This window comes from Lepisosteus platostomus, chromosome 2 (assembly GCF_059453375.1).
Source record: "Lepisosteus platostomus isolate fLepPlt1 chromosome 2, fLepPlt1.hap1, whole genome shotgun sequence".
Lineage (NCBI taxonomy): Eukaryota > Metazoa > Chordata > Actinopteri > Semionotiformes > Lepisosteidae > Lepisosteus > Lepisosteus platostomus.
This window is the reverse complement of record NC_142612.1, coordinates 60475865-60501854: the sequence shown is the minus strand read 5'-3', so window position 1 is coordinate 60501854 and position 25990 is coordinate 60475865. Positions and strand designations below refer to the sequence as shown.

The 25990-nt window shown below is 38.9% G+C and overlaps 1 protein-coding gene across 2 annotated transcripts in view; it reads right to left on the bottom strand.

The window, feature by feature from the left end:
• The window catches only part of rhbdd1 (rhomboid domain containing 1), a 44289-nt gene extending 26777 nt beyond the window's left edge, over positions 1-17512 (bottom strand). For both annotated transcript variants that reach the window (XM_088610925.1, XM_088610936.1), the window contains exons 1-3: positions 17372-17512; positions 2852-3339; positions 1415-1547 (exon numbers count right to left, since the gene is read on the bottom strand). In XM_088610925.1, coding sequence (XP_088467051.1) covers positions 1415-1547; positions 2852-3284 — 566 coding nt within the window. In that variant the 5' untranslated portion in view covers positions 3285-3339; positions 17372-17512. The remainder of the gene's footprint in view (positions 1-1414; positions 1548-2851; positions 3340-17371) is intronic.
• Between the last annotated feature and the right edge of the window lie 8478 nt (positions 17513-25990).

The window sequence follows — 25990 nt, the reverse complement described above, 5'->3', positions numbered from 1 at the left end:
TGTTCTTGATGATACCCCACTGGGTAAGATGCAGACTTGAAGCAGTCTGTCTACAAACAATACTTAGGTTCTGTGTTTTTGTTCAAACAAGATTCCTTAAAAAAATACCAGTTCATCTTTTTAATGATGTAGTTCTTTGCTTCACTGGAAAATTCCGTAGGGTTTGCAAGTCTCTGTGCCCACTAAAAATTGGAAAGTCATGGCTGTAATGCCCCAAACATTTCAACTGTATTGTTCTCCTACAGTAGTGGTCTGTAAGCTCCTGCCAGTCTGCTCTAGTTTTGCAGCACAGTTTCAAACCAATAATGTGAAGAGGAAAAAAAAAAAACTTCTCCTGTTTTTTTTTCCAGAATCATACTTTTAGCCAGCATTGTGACTCATTAAGCTGGCCAATTCCAGAGCCTGCTCTTTCCAAAACACATGAGCCCCTTGTAATTGAAGGACAAGACATTGATGAACTCCTGACTACTGAAGTGCACAATCATCTTGTTCTCATGTGCCCACATTCTGTTTTTTATGGCTTCCTTTTTCATCATAGTCTGGATGATTGACAGTAAAAAAGCAGTCCAGACATGATCTCAGGGCCTCCTTAAAAACATCTGCCATACCATCACTGAATGACTACTTCTGATGCAAGCTTTCATGACTTATGCTTGAACCCAGAGTTATTTCTACAAGTTATATATCACTGACAGGCCAGTACATTTCTCATGTTGTGTAATTTGTCTTAAGTTAATCAACATTAAATATTTTGAATGCCAAAAGCTTACAAAGCTAAAACCAGTCACATGCTTGGTACAGACCATTAGGTTGTTTAAAAGTATATTAGTACATGTGTTAACAAAACAGCTAAGGATTTAATAAAGCTACCGTAGGGTCTCTTGGTTCTTAAATCAAAGTCTATAGAACATGTAAATTTTTCAAAATTCAGCTAGTATTTGACTCCATTGAATAACTCAAACTGTAATAAATTCCCAAAACCTTATAGTCCTCTAGGACAAGAGATGAATAAAGAGCTTGGAATTCATAAAATAAATTGTTCTGCGTCATTCTGTCACTTTAAAAGTAAGTTAAATGATGTATGATTGAATGATTTCCCCATCAGTGCTGTATTTTTGTTTCTGTGTGTGTATTTTACGTCCTTCTCTGCGGTCTCACTCAAGGATTCTTCATTGTAATAACAGAATTCACAGCAATCACAGCCTCCATCAGGCAGTCAAGATGTTCCTGAGCAAATCAGGCCTGTAATTACTTTATTTGCATGTCTTGCTTCTTCAGCAATATGAGTGCTGATGAAACTCCAAGACTTTAATATGCTCCTGTCTGGCTAATGTTTGCTCACGTACATTCTAATGACCCTGCCGAAATAATTAGATCTTTCCACTACACATTCTCAGAGGAAGTCTGCACTTACCCAGGTGACAGCACATGGATGAGCACAAGCTCAGCCCAACAGGCATATTTATTGGCAACTGGAAACCCCATCACATTAGTCACACCTCCAGGAAAGTAATGGTTGTTTACCACTTTCAAAGCAAACAAAACTCCTGAAAAACAACCAAATAAACATCAGACTGTGGTTATGCCCTCCTGCAGGTCATCTAAAAAGTAATTTGCAAGGAACTGAACGCTCAAATTTAAAATAAACTAACAGAGCTTCCTCTAATATTATTATTATTTTAAAAAACCTTTAATTTTATCTTTTAAAGCACAGAAACAGAGTCAAGGTTAAATGGTAGCAAAACTGGCATGGGTAAAAGAAAATATATTCTTGCATTTTATCATGTAGCACAAATTCATTGAAACTGACAGTTTTCCCTCAAAAAAGCAACTGTGAGCAGGCTTGCCTTTCGCTGAAAATTCGGTCACCGCATAATATCACATCACCAAAGAACTGGAATCTATGTCAAAAATCCAGAAAAAAAAACTGCTCTGTGCATTACAATTACCCAGAGGACATCTGCGAGACACTGAAATAACTTGATCATGATACAGTATGTGCGGTTTCCATAGGAATAAAACTACTTTTGTGTTCTCTCGAATTGACTACTTTAGTGCTCTACTCGCTGGGGTATCTAAATCTACTTTGAACAAACTGCAGTATGTCCAAAATTCATCAGCCAGAATCCTGACCAGGTCTAGTGTTAGTGATCACATTACTCCTATCCTGGAGTCCTTGCACTGGCTTCCTGTCAAATTCCGTGTTGACTTTAAAATCCTCTTGCTCACCTATAAGGCTCTGCATGGCTTGGCACCTCAATACCTGTCTGAATTATTATTGCCCTACTCTCCACCTCGCAACTTTCGCTCTTCAAATTCTGGTCTCCTTACTGTCCCCCAAGCCCGTCTACATTGTATGGGTGACAGGGCCTTCTCCTGTTATGCCCCCAAGCTCTGGAACTCTCTGCCCAAGGATATCAGAGTCACCTTCTCTAAACTCATTCAAATCCAGACTTATAACCTTCTTCTTTAGAAAAGCCTTTACTTAACTGTTCCATTCTTCACCCCCCTTCTTAGTACCACCATCCTCAGTCTCCTTTGTATATTGTAATTGTTTTATCTTATGTATTATTTTTATTTATTGTCGTTGACATTCTGTAAAGCGCTTTGAGAAGCCACCTTTAAAGGCGCTATATACAATAAAGTTTATTATTTTTACTTGAGAAAAATAGAATACCACTACAAAAGAAAGGTATCGCTATAGAATGTGAAGCTTTCATTAATTTGGATAGGAATGCTACCAGCAACTGCCCTAGCAGATCACAGCAATCAATTAGTTGGCAACGGATTACAGTTCATAGAGAATTAATTCATAGACAATATCCATCATTCACTGTGTGACACAACTTACCTGAGAAACCAACAGCACACTGCATCTTGTAGGACTGGTCTTCAGTTAATTCAGCTAGGGCTATTTCCAAAAGGATGTAGACAACACCAGTCAACAGGGAGAAAACAGCAATAACATAGCCAAACCACAGGCTGCCTAGTCTTTTCTCCAGACGCAGCCCTTTCCACAGCATGGACACCATGTTGAAATAAAGGTGCCAATCATCAGCATGGTGAAAGGGTGACAAGAGGAGCCGCTGCCAGTCTTTGTGAACGTAGGCATTCTGCACACTTATGCACACGTTCAGCAGTTTCTTTTGGGGCACCAGGAAAAGGTAGATGTTAAGCCCTAAAACAGCCAGTGTTACAGGGGGGATATTGTTGATCCCCACCTGAAAGATCTGGGAGGCGAGCATTAGCAGCCCCAGACTGACTCCCCTTTGGCCCGGTCTCATTTCTGCAGCTCCAATTCCAAGGCTGAATCTTGGGGGGAATCAGGATACCTTGAACCTGGAAAAAACAAAATGGCAAGTCATTTGGATACGAGTTTTCAGGACAGAAAGGGCAGCAAGGTGATGCAGTTGTTAGCACTTCTGTCTCGCAGCGGTGGGGCCCTGGGTTCAATGCTGGACCTGGAGTGCTATCTGTCTATGTACATGTAAGTTTTCTCCAGGTGCTCCGATTTCCTCTTACGATCCGAAGACATACTGGTAGGTTAACTGGCTTCAGGGATAACTGGCCCTGGTGTGAGTGCGTGCAAGTCTGTGTTTGCGTCTGTGTGTGTCCTGCAATGGACTTGTATCCAGTTCAGGGTGTACCTTGTCTTGCACCCGTTGCTCGCCAGGATAGGCTCCAGCACCCCCACAACCCTGAATTGGACGAAGTGGTCAGAGAATGGATGGATGGTACTGGGTACCCCACCAGGAAGAGGATGCAAGTGTATTTAAGCACCATGGGCTGGGAAGGAAGTGGATCAGGAGGTGATGGTACAGGACAACTAAAAAAACTACTAGATAAAGAGGCACAGACATTCAAAATAAAAAGATATTGTAAATCAGGGAAACAAGTAGCGCTCCTTTCATAATAGTCTGTACCATTTCAGGTTTTTACCAGCTGCAGGCTCATGAATAAATAGGGTTTCTATAGTTTTCAGTTTAATTGTTGATTACAATTATATGGATGATACAATGTAAAAATGTTTAAAAAAATAATAAAACTTAAACATACATAGCTAGGCAAAATTACTTTTGAAATATCCCTGGAATAGGTAAAGGTACATTCCATGCTGAAAGGTAAGGAAAAAAAACGATGTTTTGTCTTCAGGTGTGAGGGAGAGTGGGAAGGGAGCAAATAAATGAGTTATTTGCAACTTTCTCTCTCTCCCCCTTTTTGTCCCTTTACCTTTCAGCATGGAATGAGCCTTTACCTGTTCCTTTGCTGCCAACACATGCTGACGCAGGTCCTACATCCGTGATCCAATAGTGGTGACAAGCAGCTCCTGAAACCTGAAATTAAACTTCCTTGCACATTCAAGTCTCATTTTAAATACTGTAGCCAAACAATTGCTACTTTCATATTATATTTCTTAGTTCTGTTTTATGCAACATTTAAGTTACATTGACTAAATATGGGCTTTTCATTATTTGCAATTATCATTTTTTATGCAAGTTAACTATACAGAAGCCAACTTTAAGTGGAATAATGATGGATTTTACACACTAAAATACAGATATTTACAATGTTTATACTGTACAGTACACGCGTGTACTGTATATGCACATAGTCTGTTGCTCGAAGCTCGAAAAACACAAATTTGTGGAACAGTCCATTAATCAACACATCACCTGCATCTCAGGTGGTCTTTCTCCCACTACAAGTGAGGTACTGTGAGAAAATTGACCAAAATCCACAGCGTGTCATGGCTTCCATCTGCAATTAAATGTCGGGTTGCTATTAAAAGAACGTTCAATTTCTAATTTTAATGGCATTCACTGCTGCTGTTTATGCATTGCGCGTGTATTTTAGCTTGTAATGTCCTCATAATGTGGTTACATTAAATAAACCCCTGGGAAAACACCATACATTGCTCCAAGAACCAGACATAAATAAGTAGCAAAAAAAGCTTCTGTTGTCCATACCCAGAACTGCACAAAGCGGCATTCTGGATTCTGCTTGGATGCACAAGCTGAGAATAAAATTATTTTGCAGCACATAAATGCAAGTACTGTAAGCAAACACCTCTTCAGACAATACTGCACTATTGCTACATTCTCCGTGGACCCTGAAAGCAATCAATCATGATTTTCCAGACACATCTGGTAACACATTCCAACATACACAAGCACTGCAGGTGGGTTGTTAAGTCCTAAATACTGTATATTCACGGGCATTTCCAAAGTGGCTAACTGGTGCTTCTTTACGGCAGCGGTTTCTCTCGCATTTTAAAACAATTAAAGGTTGTAGGAAACCTCTATGGAAACCTTACAAGATTAGCAAAGCTTCTAAAAACACAAAATATTTTGTAGGAGTGGCCTACCTCATTCTAAATCTAACACACACCTTTTAAGCTTCTTGTGAGTTACAGTATTTGGTGAACTATAAATAAATAACACTAACAGGTTGTAACAGGGCCATCAGCCATTGGGTGAAACAAATTAAAAAGTTTAAACAATTTTAAAATTGAAATTGTAAGGTCTGTTTAATGAAGTCACTAGTTATTCTCCTGCAATGAATAAAAATGTATTTGGATGTCTCATTCATTATTCATTGGTTGTCTCAAAAAGTAACTAAAATATTCAATTCATGACATCAAAAGGAATCAATTGATATTAATAGTATAGAGATATTTTCATGCTTTTATATTATGCAATTATCCATTTTAAGCCAACCAGTTTTCTGCAAATTAAATGACTTACATTTCAAAACATACTGTTAAAAAAAATCCTATGTGCATAAAATTTCATTGTTACTCTTTTTTAACACATCCTGTGTTTCATTTAACAATGTACCATATGTTTTGCATTCTATATCATAAAAGATAGAAACTATATAAATGCATGTTGGGAAATATAATTCATATGTTTTGTTGAACTGTTTGGTGTTATAATATTAACTTTCACTCAAGCCATGCCATAGTAATAGACCTTTTCGAAATTATTAAATAAGGACCTTAAGTTTTAAAAAAAATCTATAATGGAACCCATAGGTGTGGAATAATTATTAGTTCTGCTAGGAATTATAAAATATTTTTCTATTTTAAAACAGTAGTTTTAAAGTAGTTCAGGTGGGTAGCTGTGTCAGCATGCGTAGGCTGCAAAGGAACAAGTAATAGGTTTATTCCATGCTGAAAAGAGAAGAAAGAAAACACAAAGTTTCACCTAAGAAGGTGTGAAGAACGCCGAAACGTTGTGTTTTCTTTCTTCTCTTTTCAGCATGGAATAAACCTAGTAGTTTTAAAGTAGTTATACTTATTGCAAGAGATACGACTTTTTTTAGATAGAATGTTAAAAGTATCTTTTCTTTCTGGGGATACCCTGAAAAAATTCCAATGATCCCTAAGGTTCCAAGACTCCTGGTTGAAAAGAACTGCAATATCCCTGGTTTCCTTGGAACCCCTGGTAGAATGTTTGAACAAGACTGTATAGGATCCTACAACATGATCTTGCACAAACTTCTCTAAGACCTTGAATGATCTTACAAAGGATCTGGAATTCACATAGGAACCTACAGGATTAAAAATGTACATTATCAGGCCTGGAGAGATTACTTATCTGATTATAAGGTTACTATAGAGTCTGCTAGATCCACCCACTTCTCTCACATCATTGAAAATCACCAAAACAATCCCAGACATCTTTTCTCCACCATCAACAGACTGCTCAAGCCAAACTGCCCCACCACATTACCTGCCTCATCACAACTTTGCAACACATTCTTAGATTTCTTTAGTTCTAAGATTGACAACATCCTGCATCACATTCTCTCCACTACGGATATAATTTCCACACCTCCTCCCTCCTCATCCAACTTCTCTGGTTCCCGTCTCTCCAGCTTCTCTCTTCTTGACTCAGCATCCCTAAACAAACTAGTTACGCGCATGAAACCCACCACATCTATTTTAGATCCCATTCCCACCACTTTATTCCAGTCCTGTTTCTCTTCTCTCTGTCCCATTGTCCTCAATATAATACATGAATCCTTGAGCACCGGCATTGTACCAACGGTCCTCAAAACTGCTGCTATTACCCCAGTGCCAAAGAAGCCTAACATGGCTCTCGACAATCTTAACAACTTTCGCCCCATCTCCAACTTACCCTTTCTCTCTAAAATTCTAGAACGTGCTGTCACACTTCAGTTAAATAACCACCTCATGACAAACAACCTTTTCGAACCCCTCCAATCTGGCTTCCGTCAACTTCACAGCACAGAAACCGCCCTAGTCAAAGTCACCAACGATCTCCTAATAGCTTCTGATTCTGGTTCTCTTTCCATACTCATCCTTCTTGATCTCAGTGCTGCCTTTGACACTGTTGACCATAACATCTTGCTTTCTCGTCTCGAGACTGTGTTTGGAGTCTCTGACACTGCCCTCAAATGGTTTAAGTCTTACCTCACTGATCGCTGTCACTTTGTCTCTCTCAATGGGTACAGGTCTGAAATTGGTCTTGTCAAGTCTGGTGTCCCTCAGGGCTCAATACTGGGCCCCTTGCTCTTCAGCATTTACATGTTCCCACTTGGTCAGCTTTTAAGATCACACGGCCTCAGCTTTCATTTTTACGCTGACGATACTCAAATATACATCCATACCAAACCCGACACTGATGTGGCTGTCTCTATTCTATCTAATTGCATCTCTGACATAAAAATTTGGATGACTCATAACTTCCTTCATCTTAACTGTGACAAGACTGAAGTCATGCTTATTGGTACCCCCCATCAACTTCATAAAGCCAGTCCTGTAACCCTGTCTGTAGATGGCTCTGTACTTGAGCTCCAATCAAAATTGAAAAACCTTGGGGTTATATTCAATTCTGGCTTAACATTCGACCCACATATACAGCATACTGTCAAAACATCTTTTTTTCACCTTAGAAATATCGCAAGACTACGCCCTATGCTATCATTAACTGTGGCTGAAAAGCTGATCAACATATTTGTATTCTCTCGAATTGACTACTGCAATGCTCTGCTCCCTGGGGTATCTAAATCTACTCTGAACAAGCTGCAGTATGTCCAAAATTCAGCAGCCAGAATCCTGACCAGATCTAGTGCAAGTGCCCACATTACTCCTATCCTGGAGTCCTTGCACTGGCTTCCGGTCAAATTCCGCGTAGACTTTAAAATCCTCATGCTCACCTACAAGGCTTTACATGGCTTGGCACCTCAATACCTGTCTGAACTTTTATCGCCCTACTCCCCACCTCGCAACCTCCGCTCTTCAAATTCTGCCCTCCTTACTGTCCCCCAAGCCCGTCTACATTGTATGGGCGACAGGGCCTTCTCCTGCTATGCCCCCAAGCTCTGGAACTCCTTGCCCAAGGATATTAGAGAGTCACCTTCTCTAAACTCCTTCAAATCCAGACTCAAAACCCTCCTTTTCAGAAAAGCCTTTACTTAACTGGTTCCATTCTTCACCCCTCTGCTCTTCTTAATACCATCTTCCACGGTCTCCTCTATTGTTATTGTTGTATTGTTGTAATTATAATTGTGTCCTGTCTTGTGAAATTTTCTTATTTATTGTTGTAGTCTTCTTATTTATTGTTATTGTCATCCTGTAAAGCGCTTTGAGAAGCCACCTTTAAAGGCGCTATATAAAATAAAGTTTATTATTATTATTATTATTACGTCATCAAAGAGCACCACTGAAGACAACAGAGAGGGGGTGGCTTGTGTGGCATGGTGAAAAATGCTATTGTCTTGTTCTCTTATTAGATTTTGTTTTTAAAAAAATCCAACAAGATATTATATGATCATGCATCTCTTCATCGTCTTAAAAGATCCTAGAACAGTTCTGACAGGATTCTGTCAGTGGATTTAATTTACATTTGGATGATATTTGGGGGGAAAAATGCTTTATAAAAAAGCATTACTATCACTTGTTAGTTTGTTTATTTTAGTATCTATTAATACTGTTGATCTTGCTGGAGCAACCCAGACCAACCAACAGCAATGAACTTTACCTCCCAAAAAACAGCAATTTGAACCCACAACCCTCTGGTCAATTACCAGAGTCCAAAGTATTAATCTACACCACTACTGCCAAATAAGTCAGTAAGGTCCTATAGATGGATCCTAAAGTCTCCTATATGAGATTCTGTAGCACAACTGGTAGGAATTTTGTACCAAATCCTGTAAGGGAAACTGTGCATGATCCTGTAGGATCTTCAATAATTATACAGGATCCTACCTTCTTGATTCTGCTCAGGATTGAGCAGAGACACCTTAACTGAATTTAGTACAAATCCCCACCCATAAATCTCTAGATCATACAGGACTCTGAGGTCACTGGAGTCCACAACATTTTCAGGATCTTGCAGGAGATGGCAATTCTTGAACAGGTCCTTGAATATAATCTTGTAAGATACTATTGAACACTGTTCAAGTCTGGCAAGCTCTCATGAAAGAGTTAACAGTAGCCTGGAAAATGAGAGAATAATGTTCATGTACAGCAACAAAGGAAAATTTGATAAAATATTTGCCTGAAAACAAACAAAATGCAGTATGTGCAATTTACCAGTAGAAAGCACCATATTATTCAAACACAAGTTGTTTATCCTGAAAATGCAGCACTGGAAGTTGTGCCCATTTGAGTCTCTATGGCGACCAGTTTTGCTTTTGGATGACAAGAAACAATTTCAGTGGCCTGCAGGTGGCCATTTATTGTTATAATGTACTTTTTCACAATAATTTGCAACAACGCTGTTATTACCAGCAATACTTTTAAATGCTGTTGTATCCACGGTAAAAAAAAACTACATGGTTTTTGCTGCCTGGCTTCATCACAGGCACATCATCTATATTGATTATACCTACTGTATGTGGCAGCTGTGCAAAATCTCTGCACACAATCCATTAAGTGACAAGCTGCAGTACACTGCTGTTTCTGAATAGGAAAAGCGTGCAAGGCCTAAAAAAGGCATCAAGCAGGCAGAAATAAAATTGAAATTTTACAAACACTGCCCAGTGCTGGAGCAAAAATGTCTACGCTACCTAAGCCAATGATAAAAAGGTGCTCAAATGACAAATGCAATTGCTAGATACAAAAATAAATCATTGCGCTTAACATATTACTTGTTTAAGACTGTATGCTGTCCTACACTTCTCCTAAATAAAAAAATACTGTAATGTTTAGCTTTCCAAATTACTTTTGTTAATTCTTTATCTTGATTAGGTAGATCTTAATATTGCTAATTTTGTCCACTTACAAATCATTTCTAAAATATTCAGGTTTACTAACAAGCATTTAAGATTACTATAGGAATGCCAGTAGGATCCTGTTCTGGTAATGAATAGTGAACAGGATATGAGGATCTTACAGGATCTTTTAGGATAATGTTTAGATTTTTCTTACAAAAAGTCTGAATTGCTAATGGTCTCCCTTCCACTGTTTACAATGGAAATGAATGAGGCAACACCAAATAGGGGAGTGCTAAAGGGACAAATCAATTTTTCATTTGGAAAGCAGTTTATTTCTGCTGGAATGTGCCTTGAAAAGTTCACTGCATTCATCTTAAAATTCTTCCTCTGACCTTTTCAGCAACAGCTCAGAATCAGGGGAAACTAGAGACAAGAACCACGTTGTTGAATTTCTCTATTGACTTCCAAAACATGCTGTCGCCTCCAAAATGTACAAATTTTCAAAGCTGGTCTGAAGACCGCTTTTGTCTGCGGCCTTTACTGCCACGCGCCAGCATTTTTTTGACGCCAACTTAAAATAAATGGAAAATTGGAGATGCGTGTTAATGGACTATGAATCTGTTACATAGCTAGACTGCAGCATAGATAGAATGACCACTTGTATTCAGTCATTCAGCAATTTCAAGAATGTACTTGGAGAGCATTTATGCTACAGCTACAGTGAAGAAGCTATTCAGTTACTAAGATCATTGTAAAAGATTCAACCAATGATAAGGGAAAATGAAAGACTGCATTCAGCTTGTGGTTTTTAGAATATTATTAACAAATAAAAGGGATTCAATACAGACAATGCAATCTGCATCAATAAAAAAAACAAACAAAACAAAACATCAGTTTAAAATGTTACTCTCTTACATGCCATTTCTTATTCTGATGCCACTGACAGATATCAGCTGGGTCCATTCTCAAATGTCTTTATGTTAGGTAAATAAAAATGGAAATGTTTGCCTAAGTTTAGACATCACAAAATATCTGAGAGCCTCCATCACCTGCTGAAAAATGAATGAAACAGCCTGAACTCTTTACAAAATGAATTTTACATTTGAGTATAACGTGTTAATTCAGAAAGATGGTGTGAAAAGATCAAGCTCTGCCAGTTTCAGTTGTTTCAACTTGTTTAATCATTTCATGAGGAAAAATAATGTCTTCGATATGAGTGAAAGCCAATAACACACATTGAAATTATAGCAATGCACCACCCAAAGAAGCAATTTCAGATTGCAAATAAGGATTAAACGAATGACTCCTTTAGTCATTCCTTTTTATGGCTAAACAACTACAGTAAACCCTCAGTTTAACAGACTAGGAGGGAAGGGGGTCCGTTATTGCAGAATGTCCGTTAAATCACAAATGACATTTTCTCAGCCCAAAAAAACGCAATACTTTCTGGATTTTTAAAATCATTTTTTACAATTGTAACCAACACAATGAAAATTGTTCCTGGGCCTTTCTCCATCATAAATATACAAGTTCGTTATTTTATTCTGAAATACACTGTATACAATTCTCTGAAGCAACCAAAAAACAAACATGGGAAGCTACTGCCCTTCGCCTATAGGACAACATTGATATTCATGCCTTTTACATCTATTTTGCCATTATTGTGGGGAAAGTCTGGTATTTCTGATTTTACAGACAAAATTACCCCTTAGCAGAGTTTGTCAGTTAGAGCCGAAAGCCTTAAGGCAAAGTCCGTTAAATGGAGGGTTAGTGGATTTTGATGGACAATATGGTGTCTACAACACTGAATGTAGCTGTCTTCGTGCTGAATTATAATAAGCATCTCGTTTGCACTGTTGGTGGCACCTACTTCTCCAGCTTTCACAGCTCATGCAATTATTCTTTCGCTGTCCTGTCAACCTCAACTCATTTGATATTTAATTGTCTTTGGACACTGTGAAACACATCTAGGGCTTTGGATAACATTTTACCACCTTCTTTTATTTTTGATTATAACATAGTTTATACTTTCAGAAAAGGCGTGAAATAATAGAAAATGACTGAAATTGTGAATTCTCTGCTTTTCCATTTGATAATCCCTGAATAAAATAAAACAATAAAAAATGTTTTGATCTTTCTATACTGTTATAAATAATTTTGCTCCAGGACTGACCAGTTCCACTTAATTTCAAAGAAACAGTTACCTTTCAGATCGGATTCTACCTATCTTGTAAAAGCTTTACTTTAACGTCTTAGGATACAGATGGATTGACATAAAGATTTAAGGATAATGTGCAAGGCTGGGAACATGTTTCTGTTTTTTTATTATTATCAATTTAATGTGTATCAGCATTTATGGTATTTCTATGTCCTCTCCATTGGAGCAAATCAATTTGATAGTACAGGTATTCAATACCTTATAAAAGCACATGTAGATCTTTTTAGACATCTTCTGATTGCCCCTGTCAATAGCAATTATGTAGCAGATATAGTCTTGCTTACCACTGCAAATGCACTGTCTTGTCTGTATAATCCAAGGGCAGACTTTAAAAAGATCTACTATAGCAGAGAAGCAAAGAAATTGTGCCACATTAATGTTATATTAGTATTAGATTGTACTATAGCATTACACTACTATAATACTACTAATTATTGTAGCATTAATACTATCAACAAACCTGCATGCCTAAAGTATCTTCTACTGATTGATCCTAAAATTTCAAGACTTCAACATAAACTTAAACAGTGATACTGAGAATACAGTCATTCCGAAGCATCACTGAAATAATATGAATAAAAGTCAAAGCCTTTAACATATGAACATATGATGAGTTCTTCTTTAGTAATTGGTTTTATTAATTGAGATTTCAGAAACCCCCCAGACAGGTGATGGTACCTGAGGTGTGGAAGTGGGCGTTGAAGCCTCACAGCCCAGGATACCTGGGCTTCAGCTGGCGGGGGGGCCTTCTGTGTGGAGTTTGCATGGTCCCCTACGTTCATATGTGGGTTCTCGTCATGTGCCACAGTTACACGTTTGTTGGGTCAACTGGTGTCTCTAAATTGTGCCATTGTGCTTGTGTGTGTCTGTGCCCTGTGATAGACTGGCACCCTGCCCAGGTTGCCTGCCATGCCACCCTGCACCCTGTGCTGGTGGGAAATGCTCCAGGGTGCCACAACCCTTACCAAGAACAGGCAGCTTTTTTAAAATAATGAATGGATATCCCATACATTACTGTACATTAGTCAAATATTCTCAGGCATGCCGGTCAAATTTGCTTAATGTTATGGCCCAGACTCGAACAAGTTACATCAGAGGCACAAGGATTAACCATTTTAGGCAGACTGCAGGTTGCGCCCTGCACCAGCTTTGTTATTATATGATGTTACTATAACCATAGAAAAACTGATCGCATTCCCATTACTTTGAAGCCCCTGAGAGTTAGTTGTGGTACTCATAATACATTCTTCACCCACCTTGAAGGGAGACATACTACCTCTTGCCAGGAGTCCCTGCTTCAGTCAGGAGTCACAGCAAGAATTTCATTTATTTCGTGCAACTCATAGGGAAGCGGTAATAATTCTCATTAGTAGCAAGCCAAATGTGAAGAGTACCGAGTCCAGAAAATCATTCTAGCATGGGTAACATTTTGGTTTTCAAGTCTGGTGCAGTTCAAAGTCACTGAAAGATCATATTTCTTGGCACATATCAGGACCATGGAACACCATATTTCACACTGTACATATATGTTAAAGAGCCCACTGAAGAAATTAATTTGTACCAATTGCTCATTTAAATTCAGAGTACATGCCTCTGATCCTTTGAACTCACAAGGCTGGGTCATACAACTGTCAGAAGCAATAAGCTTCGAGATGTCTAATTACCTGGATAACCACAAAGGACAAGACCATAGTGTATTTAAACAAGCAATTAATTTTCATGTACCACATCCTGTTAAATTACTTATGCAGATGTAAAACATAGGCAAAAGGCCATCAATCTTGAGACAACTTGAGGAATCCATGATGTTAATAATGAATTCTTCAAGGTGACCTTAGCCCCTAAAAGGAGTACAAGAGAATTACTCATATTGTAATTATTGTGTCTCTTTACCTCTTGCTTCAATGTGTATTTTAATTAACTTTTAGTAGATGAAATTCTAAGCGATTAGCCCAGTGGCTTTATATTTGGTTTCTACAAATAAAACTGGAAGAATGAAAGAGATATACTAGTATACAGCCTAATAACAGAATTTCTAAGGAACTCATAACGACGAATAAGACAACCCCTGGTCTTAAAGAATATCAGACATACATTAAAGGACTGGGATATCCTTAGGCTTGACTGGAGGCGATTGTGAGCGAACTACACAAACCTTTAGACTGTTTTGGACAACACTCAAGTCACCCTACTACACTAGCACAGGAATAGCAGTCAACAGTGAAATCAGGAACCATACAAATGAAAAGGCTGTATTCATGTAGAATTGAATAGAGCAGGTACCTGGAATACATTTTCTCCTCTAACATCTTTCCAGAAACAGCTTGATCCACTTATGTATTTTGTAACTGCTTTATCCAATACAGCATCACAGGGCAGCCACAGTCTACCCTGGCAAGCAATGGGTGCAAGGCAGGATGGGTTGCTAGTTCACTGGAGGGCACACACAGACACAGGCACACACAAACGTACACCAGGGTCAGGTTTCCCAGAAACCAATGAATCTACCCATATTACTTTGGACCATGGGAGGAAACCAGAGCACCTGAAGGAAACCCACACAAACACAAGGAGAACGTACTGTACACGCAGGTAGCACCCCAGGAATTTAACCTTGGGCCCCAGTGATGTGAGGTAGCAATGCTCACCACTGCACCACCATGCTGCCCCACAGCTTGATCCACAGAGCAAAAAACAAACTACCAGGATAAGACGATTGGCATCTTCTCATTTGTAACTTTTTTATATTCTTATGTACAGTATAATTCTGATACTGATGATCAAAGAAACACAACACTTTCAACTGCAACAAATTCACAAACCTATCACCAGGAAATTCCTTTATAGAAGATGCACTGTTTTTTGAACAGACATGGAATAGGTAGTTTCATTATGCAGACTAATATGGGTCATCAACAGGGGTGATCAACAAGTTATCTACTGGGACACATGCTAGTTATTCAAGTTATCTAAGCCACATGCTAGTATAACACTGCTGCTGCTGGAAGTAATACAAGCCGTACATCTGTGAGGCATGACGTGCACCAGATTGCAGATGCAATTTGTCCAATTCCTCTCTTACAAGCTGGACAAGCATGTACAGTATCTTTTCACTATCTATCCAGGGCGTTTCTCGAAAAGAGTAGGGGTGTAACCCCAGCGTCCTGGCCAAATTTCCCATTGCCCCTTACCAATCATGGCCTAATTATCCCCCTCTATGAATTGGCTACATCACTCTGCTCTCCTCCCCACTGATAGCTGATGTGTGGTGAGCGTTCTGGCGCACTATGGCTGCCGTCGCATCATCCAGGTGGATGCTGCACATTGGTGGTGGTGGAGAGGAGTCCCCATTACTTGTAAAGCGCTTTGAGTGGAATGTCCAGAAAAGCACTATATAAGTGTAAGCAATTATTATTATTATTATTATTATTATTATTATTATTATTATTATTATTCTTCACTGGTCTCTGAGCCCCACGTGCCACGTCACTCCAATACAATCAATGGCGTTCAGGTCTGGCAGTAGCAGAATGCCCACTCCACCATGCCTTTGATGGTTTTATCTTGCAAGAAAGTCGTTTTTACACAAGCAGCATGAGTGTTGTCTTGCTGGACAGCTGTCTTCTCAGGGTGAACCCACAGGAAGGGTAAAGTGAGGTCTCAGGACCTGATCAATGTAGCACCGTAGCACCATGCAGTCCTGCTGCCATCATCACTACAAATGGAGCTGTCTAATGACAAGACAGTCCTAGCCCAGACATCATAGTTTGACTTTCCCTTTGTTGCCTCATGGTCACCGACTGTTATCCTTGCCTGGTTAGATGTTGCAGTCTTATTAACACGCCAGACAGCAACCGACAGTGCATTTAGTCCTCACTGCACCATATCAATGACATAAAGAAGATGCTCTCTTGATAGGTGGGGAATATTAGTTCCTTTCTGCTTTCCAGTCTTCATTTTCACCGGGCTTGACATTCAGCAGGTTAAATTACCCCATCACTTGTGCTCAATTAACTCAATATTAATTGTAGTAATGTTGCTAATTTAGTGCTTCTGAAATAGCCATGCCTGTCGGGTATATCATGGTCAGTAATGCATGATTAATTATTCATAATGCCAACACGTCTTCAGTCTACAAAATCTATTTATTTGTTTTAAAAATAACATACATGGACAAATGGAGTTGTACATTTCTTTTGATGTGCTCTATAGGTGTTACCCAGGACGACAGGTAATGTGCATTCACAGCCATCATGCAAATAGGCACACTGAATAAGAAAATCACCTGGATTATCTGTAGAAAGGTGTCGCTGAGAACACCAACCACACCCTAACCACATTATTTTCAGACTGTGGAACTGTACAGTACCCCTTTAAATAAAAATCTTGCTGTACTATTTAACAACAATAATTTAGAAAAGGGGACGATACACAAGCAATTCTAGATCACTTCATAACATAGTCTGTTTTAAATCGAATTCAGATGTGGTAACAAAATGGCCAGTGAGTAATTTTCAAATCAAGGGTATTTTTAATGTTACGTCATTAGCCTGCTGTTAGTTGTTGATAAGTTATCACGACACCTCGATTCTGGGAATCTAATTTACATTTTAAAAATGTGGAAGCAGCCTGTCTTAAAAGCTAATTTACAGAGTACACCAAAAGACTGAACAGGAAGCGTGTAAACGGAGACCCAGTCATACTTTACTGCCGTCGCACGCTTCAGTATGTCTTTTAACTGCGTCAGACGTACGAAATTGCTGCGTATTTGCAGTTTAACTAGTGTTTTTTTAATAGCCTACTGTGATTTGCTCCCTTTAGAACGACAGTGCAGTGCTCTTCATTTTAAAATTAAACAGTAAAACTAGTATTTTTTCCTATTTTGACTAAAAAAAACTTTTTGAATTGAATGAAAGGTGGCGATATAAATATATTTTACAGAACACCTCGGTGTAGTATTTTACTTACCTACTAGAAAGGAACATTCAGGTGAAAAGCTTGAAACTGCAGTAAGATCTTCCAGTCTTTGTCTGAGCTAAACATGTATGAACTTCAGTAGCTTTGACTGTTGATAAGGCTGCAGAAGTTTTTGTTTGTGCCCCAGGTAATCTAAAAAAAAATACAGAAAAAAATAAACGATGTATGTTTTCATCTCAAGAAAAAAAAATGTTTTCATCTCGTTAGCTGTAATATTAGATCAGGATAACATAACGAATGTACATGTAAACTTGTTATAAAATGTACACGCTGATTTCCTGTCTCTGTCCCAACGTCCCAGACTTCTTACGGAAGTACCTTTTCGAAATGTAAGGCTGTAATAATCGCTTTAATACGTCCTGAGGGTGTTCGACGAGTTTGTGCTATTAAGATGCCAAAAAACTAACCTGCGTTTTTATGTGCGACATTTTAAAGCGTATATTTCACAGAGTTTCGTCATTTCCACGTATGAAAACGAAACAGAAACTGACGTTAGCGTGAGCAGGGCTGCTCGACTGCATGAGGTTTGTGCTCTGTTACGGCTTCTGTGTGTGAGACTCAGCAGCTATTTTCCCTGAAGTTACTGTAGCAGGAGACAGGGTGCTTCCCATGAAACTGACGCTTTAGTAATTAAGGAAAACGCTGTCTGGAAAGACTTCAGTGGGTTACAGTTTAAGTAACAACGACGATGAAACATAATATTACAAAAATATTGACATGAAAGCAAAAGGCAATAAAAGATGTGAAATAGGTCTTCAAAAGAGTTACCACTGTGATTTAGTTTCGTATTAATACTGTATTAGATTTTTTTCTTATATGAAATGAAAACAAGAGATGTGCCATTTCTGCAGATTACGGTCAAATACCCATTAAAACACGTGTGAAATTAAGAAAAATCATATAAACGATCAACGTTAATAACCAAAGAGGTCCACATAACCTTTTACACTGAAAATGTAGAATATTTCATGTAGGCCCCTAAATTGTAAAAAAATGGCATGCCACTTGATAGAAAATGGTTCCTAAAATGTTTTTTAGAACGAGGAGGAAAATAGCATTCTTATCATTTGCAACGAATGTGAAAGTAAATAAAAATCGTAAATTACACTTAATTTTGTAAAATCAGAAATTATTTAAGCTTTATTTGTAAAACTGTGATATAAAACCAATCTAGCAGCATGACTCAATGAAATATTGACGAGTTCCCTTTGAAGGAACATGTGGACTGGTCCAAAGTGATATCCATCTTGCAATGCTGTAATCTACAAATCAAAAATGCACAATTAATTAAATTCACAGTTTCAATGGTACACCACAGTATTGTAACGCTTACGGCCGACAAGCACTGTGTGTAAGAGCCGGCGTACCAGAGCGGGTGACGTCACCGCCCTTCCCTGTGATAGCAGGACCACAGCTACTGGGCTGTGGAGAGATCTCTCTTTAGCTCACGGGGCTAGGTCGCTGCAGAGAGACGCGGAAGTCCCGGGTTCGAGCCCCGGACGGTGCAGGGGCCGACCAGATGCGGCAAGGGCGCCCGCCCGAGCCCCCGTTGCGTTACATTGGTGTCAGAAGCGGGGCGGGATAGCCCTTCGCCGGGGACGGCGATTTAAGCGGGGGAGAGTGTAACGCTTACGGCCGACAAGCACTGTGTAAGATCCGGCGTACCAGAGCGGTTGACGTCACCGCCCTTCCCTGTGATAGCAGGACCACAGCTACTGGGCTGTGGAGAGATCTCTCTTTAGCTCACGGGGCTAGGTCGCTGCAGAGAGACGCGGAAGTCCCGGGTTCGAGCCTCCAGTCGGGATGGGGCCGACCAGATGCGGCAAGGGCGCCCGCCTGAGCCCCCGTTGCGTTACATTGGTGTCAGAAGCGGGGCGGGATAGCCCTTCGCCGGGGACGGCGATTTAAGCGGGGGAGAGTGTAACGCTTACGGCCGACAAGCACTGTGTGTAAGAGCCGGCGTACCAGAGCGGGTGACGTCGCCGCCCTTCCCTGTGATAGCAGGACCACAGCTACTGGGCTGTGGAGAGATCTCTCTTTAGCTCACGGGGCTAGGTCGCTGCAGAGAGACGCGGAAGTCCCGGGTTCGAGCCCCGGACGGTGCAGGGGCCAACCTAATGCGGCAAGGGCGCCCGCCTGAGCCCCCGTTGCGTTACAGTATTATAGAAAGAGCACAGGGTTTGGGGTACAGCTAGGCTGTGTCTTCCAAGCATGCTCAGCCATACATTGCATTTGTCATTGCATCAATTGCAGGACATCCTCTGAATGACTGACCTATACGGTTCTCTGGGGACCAGGTCAAGGAAAGGGTAACTGCAGACTTTAAATCAGGTGCCAGAAGCGCTGACCCTTAGTCACAGGCTTTGGTAGACTGCAACTCAGCATAACATTATTGAATTTACTGTTCAAAATGAGACCTTTCAGTCTGACACACACAACTCACCCTGCAAGTTAATAACTTTCATTTCTTTATGTTCTCAGGCAGCATCAGATCTTCAGGAGGCACCATATACTGGATTTTCCACGCTAGGGTGTGAAATGCCTGCAGGAGGCTGAGTTCTGCTAAAGTTTAGATTTTATTTCTAGTACTACAGTATGTGTTCTCTGTTTGGTTTAATTCTAACTCTCCTGCACTCTCCTTTCAGAATAAAACACCTGGGTGGCATGGTGTCATAGTGGTTAGCTTGCTCCCTCACAGTGCTGGGGCCATGGGTTCAATTCTAGACTTGGGGTGCTGTCTGTTTGGAGTTTGTATGTTCTCCTGTGTTTTTGTGGGTTTCCTCCCACAGTCCAAAGACATACTGCTAGGTTAATTGACTTCTGGGAATCTTGGCTCTAGTCTGATTGTGTGAATGTCTGTGTCATTGTGCACTCTGTGAAGCTCTGCTTTGCCCCCATTTCTTGCTGAGAAAGGCTCCAACTGCCCCACAACCCTGTATTAAATGAAGCTGTTAGAAACTGGAGGGATGGATGACTGTCTGTCGGGTTCATTGGTCTGGTAGTAAATTTCAAAAAAAGACTCAACCATGAAGATCATGGAGCTTTTTTTAAAAAAAAGTTGTATGAGGTAAGTGAGGTATGAGATAGTTATGTGAGGTAACTCATACATCTTTATGAGTTTAATGCTAAGATAAAACATTTTAAAGGCCCTTAATATTTCTTTGATCATTGGGACATTGATCATTAAGATGTGGAAGTCACCCAGACCCTGCCTAGATCAGGCTGTCCCTTCAAACTGAGCAGTGAGGCCAACGCTCATTTTGAAAGACTTATAGAATTCAATGGATCAGATAGGATAAAGTGTCAGTGGGACAACAATATCCCAGTCATTCCACAAAGGTGGCTTGTATTAGAAATGAATATCTCAGATTCCAGGGGGAGTTTGCAACAAAATACCCAAGTGATCGTAAAAACTTGGCAAACGTGGTTTTGTGGTCAGACAACAAACTTGGATCTTTTTGGTTTAAATGCAAAATTTACATCTTACACAAATCCAACATAGTGCATCACTCAGTCAACACCATCCCTACTGTCAAGCTTCTCTTGACAAGCTTCTCATCTGCAGGGACTGAGAAGCTCATCAAGACTCATGGGAACATAGATAGAGCAAAATACTGGCATAGAGGAAAACCTGCTTCAGAACTAAAACTAGGACAAAAATCATCTCTTAGAACAGGACAATTATCTAAATCACAAGGTCAAAGCTACACTGCTGTGATTTACTGTAAGAGTAAGAAATTTAATGTCCTTGACTGGCTCAAAGTCCTGACTTGAAACCCACTGTCCATCAGTCCAAGCAAGTTGAGAGAGTTTGAGCGAATCTGCCAGGATGAATGGACAAAAATTGTACTAAAGTGGTGTGAAACATTGATGGAAACCCCAAAAGATTTGCAGCTGTAATTGCAGCCAAAGGTGCTTTTGCTAAGTATTGAGGTCACAGTTCTGAATACTTATACAATCGATATATTTCACTTTTTTCTCCTTAGATTTTGCTGACATTTACCATAACTTATCTCACCTTTTCTTACATGTTTTCAATTTGATAATTCAGGTACTGATTAAAAATGTTCATACAAAACAAATTGTAATTGCACAAAATGGGACACCATAGGAAAGGTCTGAATACTTTTGCAAGGCACAGTATCTTGGATTGGCATACTTGTCAGCATTTCAGTTTTAAGACAATTTTCTTTCTTTAATCACATAGGAAAAATGCAGACTTGCAGCTTCAAAGCAGTACTTGCATCAAAGTAATACTTGATGCTCCGAAGTTAAATATTCATTTCAAATGTGACATCTTTTTCATTTTAAAACTGTTTTTTTTTTTGCATTTTAAACAATGCTTAGTAATGCAGGAATATATTATCTTCACATTTTAGATCTGGATAAAACGGAGTGCTATACTTTTTATTGAAATAAGTATAACACGGTTTTAAGTAAATTATAGCGGACCAAAAATTATTGCTTATTACGTAAATTAAGCATACACCCAATAAAGAACACCATAATCTATTAAATATCTGTACTGCAAAGGCACAGCCTCTTTTTAATTAGTGCTCCAGAAGAAAGAAAGACATTTGGAGTTTCTACTGCCCCTCAGGATCTGCAGCTGATGTGAATATTTGTGACAGTTCTTGCCATGTTTGGTAAAGTCACTGATAAAATCATTTCTGAGTCTGGTTTGCTAAGCATTAGCTCTGCTGTAGTTTTCCCTAGTTTCCTTTCTAAAAAGACAATTCTTTTTACTGATGTGTTTATAAACATGCAAAAACAAAACAAGTTATATGTAGACATGGAAATTTGGGATGTACTGATAGCTGTACTGACTTGTTCAATTAAACAGACCAGATAATTTCAGTATTCTAGCTTTCAGTCGAGTGTCGTTCTGTATCAGAGTCAAACATTGTATCTTTCTCCTCAACATTATTTTAACACTATTGTACCATATTGCTCCACAGACACAAGTCAAATTTCAATTAATGTGTACTTTAAGAGTCAATCAAATATCAATAAAGGTTAACAATCTTTAATATTGATTTTAAATGTAGCTTTTTTCAGTGAGAATAAATACATAATAAATGACATTAGAGATCCCAACTGCGCTGAAACAGCAAATATTATTGTATGGATGGATATTGTCCCTAGCTTACATAATCTTGGATTTGACACATGTAGTATCATTTGATTAAAGGAGATTTTCCCTACAAATGCACAATATAGATATTAATGTGTGGAATACATAAAACCTCTTATTGCAACTACTAAAAATATCTTGAAATTAAAATAAATCAAAATCAATAAATCTTAAGGAATTATATTTCAAATGTTTTTTTTTATGCAGGATTAATGTACTTCATAAAGTTCTAAACACAGATGTTTTTTTCATTATAAATTAAATTTAGTTCCAATAAATATATTTTTAAATATTTTGTATTAGCCATATGCCGTAACGTTTTATATAAATCCAAACAATTGTTATTGGTGGGCACACAAATGGTCAAGAAAAGCAGAACAAGATTCTGTTTTCATTTGCAATAACATCATAAGTATTGTTTGTTTTATTATGTTTTAGGAGACAATTTTGTGAAAGTGGCTTGTACATTAGATTGGATGTAAATTATAAATTCAAACTGTTGTTGATGTACCTGTAGACATTGCACAACACTGTGCTTTCTGTTTAAAATGTAACATCCTCAGAATTGTGTTCATCACCTGTTACGTTTATGAAGTAGTTCACTGCTCATATGAGCTAAGATCTATGATGAGCTATTTACAATTTTGGCATGAATCCCATCAAACAAACTGAGGGTACTTCATGCACAATATACTCACAAAATCTTAAAATGTTCCAATTAAATAATGATGTAACAATAATCTTACCCTATAAATTTACTATGAAGTGGCCACAGTTTGGACAAAGGAAAGAAATGTTCTGAATATCATTTGAAATGTCGTGGTCTATGTCAGTCCTGACAAACAGTAATACAGAACACATCCTGGAGTTTACTGAACTCTTGCTTTGATTGATTTATCTTTGACTTTAAGAAACAAAACACAGTTACCTGCAAATATACATCCATTCTTTTTTTTACTGCTTCCTCTGATTCAGGGCTCCAGGGGAGCAGCGAACACACAGGCACAAACTCACAAACACACAAACTCTCAAACCAGGGCAAAATATCTCAGAAGCCAGTTACCCTACCAGTATGTCTTTGGGCTGTGGGGAAAAAAAAACTGCAGAACTGTGATTCGAACACAAGGATAACATACTGTTGAACAACATCCTCTGTCAGCCTTAACAGTAAATTAATTTTCTTCTATGAATGAGCACAGGATGGAGGGCTGCTATATTACAAGCTACACATAGATGTTCATGACAGAGAGCAAAAATGCTGGTTTCATTTCATTCACAGCCTCTTGGTGAATGCTATACTTATTAACTTGAACTGGACCAGATTAGCCCAGATAAGCTTTGCAGGAAGCCATATGGTCGGCTGCTTCTGATATTATCACATCCTGTGCCAACAAGATGCTGCATTTACAGTGTTTTGGCATCTGATGGTCTCTTGTCCACCAGCAATGCAAGTCCCAGCATCTGATGTGTCCCGCAGACTGCTGGAAATCATAAAACCCTTTATGCTGCGCCTTTCTTTTCTTTGCTACACAACAACCACATGCCATCCAACACTTTAATCACCAGCCCTCATTTAAAAAAAAATCAATATGAATCGGTTAGTCCTCCTCCAGCGTGCTGTCACTGGGGTACCTGGAATCTTGCCCTCTACTGTCCAAGCAGGTCAGGGCAGCCCGGCACCGTACTCTGATAATGAATCACACTCAGACCTAGCCAAGACACTGGGAGCAGGCTTTTTCAAGCTGCTCCATCACGCCCTCCCTGTCCCCGAGTAACACTCTATTCTGTCATCTTTGGCAGCGTGTCTTTCTCTGTGTGCAGCTGTCATGGTCTCTTAGACCCCAAACGAGCAGACATCAGTGAGAGATTAGAAGTCATGTTCTCTTTGACAGCGTTAAAAGGGCAGTGGCCTTCCCACCAATTTTAAATTTGATTAGAGTCTCTATATTCTCAGTGTGATTTCTGTTAGTTGTCTTTGTTTAGGTAGCCTTTTGATTCTCTGGGTACCCCTACACACTGTTTAAATGCCTTATTATGTTGCATACTAATCAGCAAAAACAGTGAACTGAGTGTGGGTAACTAATTCAATGAAATTTCATTAATTTTAATAAGAACTACATTTTGTCACGTTAAAAGGGTGTGCTACTGTTGTCCATTTGAACCCAATATTTGTATGCAGCATTTTATTTTAAGGAGCAATTAACGTTTAAATTTGCTCATTGTATTTTTTTCTTCATTCAGTACCAGTCATTTATTATTGGAATGTTATGTTCTTGCTATGTAACACCTGACAGTGATTCACTTTAAGTTTCATTTACCAGGTGTCTGCAGTCCTATTTATTGCAGTCTTTTTATATGTATATATATTTCATATCTGACACGTTTACTTACTATACCAGAATATACAGTAGGTCACTCATAGAACTATGTTTATTTTAATAGATTAATAAGCAAATGCTAAAGACAAGTGCTTTAAAACAATTTTTAAAATCGAAAATACACAGTATCAATTGTGTATTGAATATACAATTTTAGACTGTAACATATCCCTAAGCATACTTTCAAACACTAAAAAATAAAATAGATACGCGATTTCAAATTGAGGTAAACATATCACATGGTAAACGTAAAATCCAAACGTTACTCTTATTTTAAAAGTTCGTTTGTAGTTGGGACTAAATGAATAACATCAGTAGGCGGCAGACTTGAGTAAGAAAACCGTTTTCAATTGCTTGTCCTACTTCCATGGTTCAAATAAAAACAGCAAGTTTCTTCGGTAAATATTTAGTTGTTCATATCTGAACTACAAAAGCGTTTTGCAGTTGATTATTGAAACGAGGAGAGAGCAGAGAGAACGTACGCCGCAGGGAATGCGATTTACCTCAAGTTCATACCTGACACGACACTACTGCTCTAGGTGACAGATTGAATCGTGCAGTTCGGAAAATGTATACATCTGCTTTGAAAACGATCAAAACGTTTAAAATACGACATCAGAATTGTGCAAATTACAAAGAAACCAACCGCCTGTAAAAATCGGACGTACAACACACCGAAACATTTCTGGCAAAGGAAGACAAACATTAATGAAAATGAAATTTTGGGATTCCGCAGGAGTCCGCAGTTGTCTGGAGTCCCTGTGAAAATACTCGGTACTGGGCAGCGAGAAACAGCACCACTTTGTAAAATAATGTTTTTTATTTAGTCTAATAATTGTTTTATTGTTTTTTAAACCGCGAAACACGATGCATTACCATATTTTGCTACAAACATACTACAATGTGAAACCCTAAAGAAAAACATTTTCCTAATACTGACAGGGAGCTTTTTATCAGACAACACGTCTAGATTACAGCAGTAAAACCAGAACATGCAGATAGAGTTAATTATAACAGATTATATAAGGGAAAGCCTAATCACCGTCAGTTAAGTATCTGTGCTGAGAGGCCACACCCCTTAAATGTAAAAACTGCAGA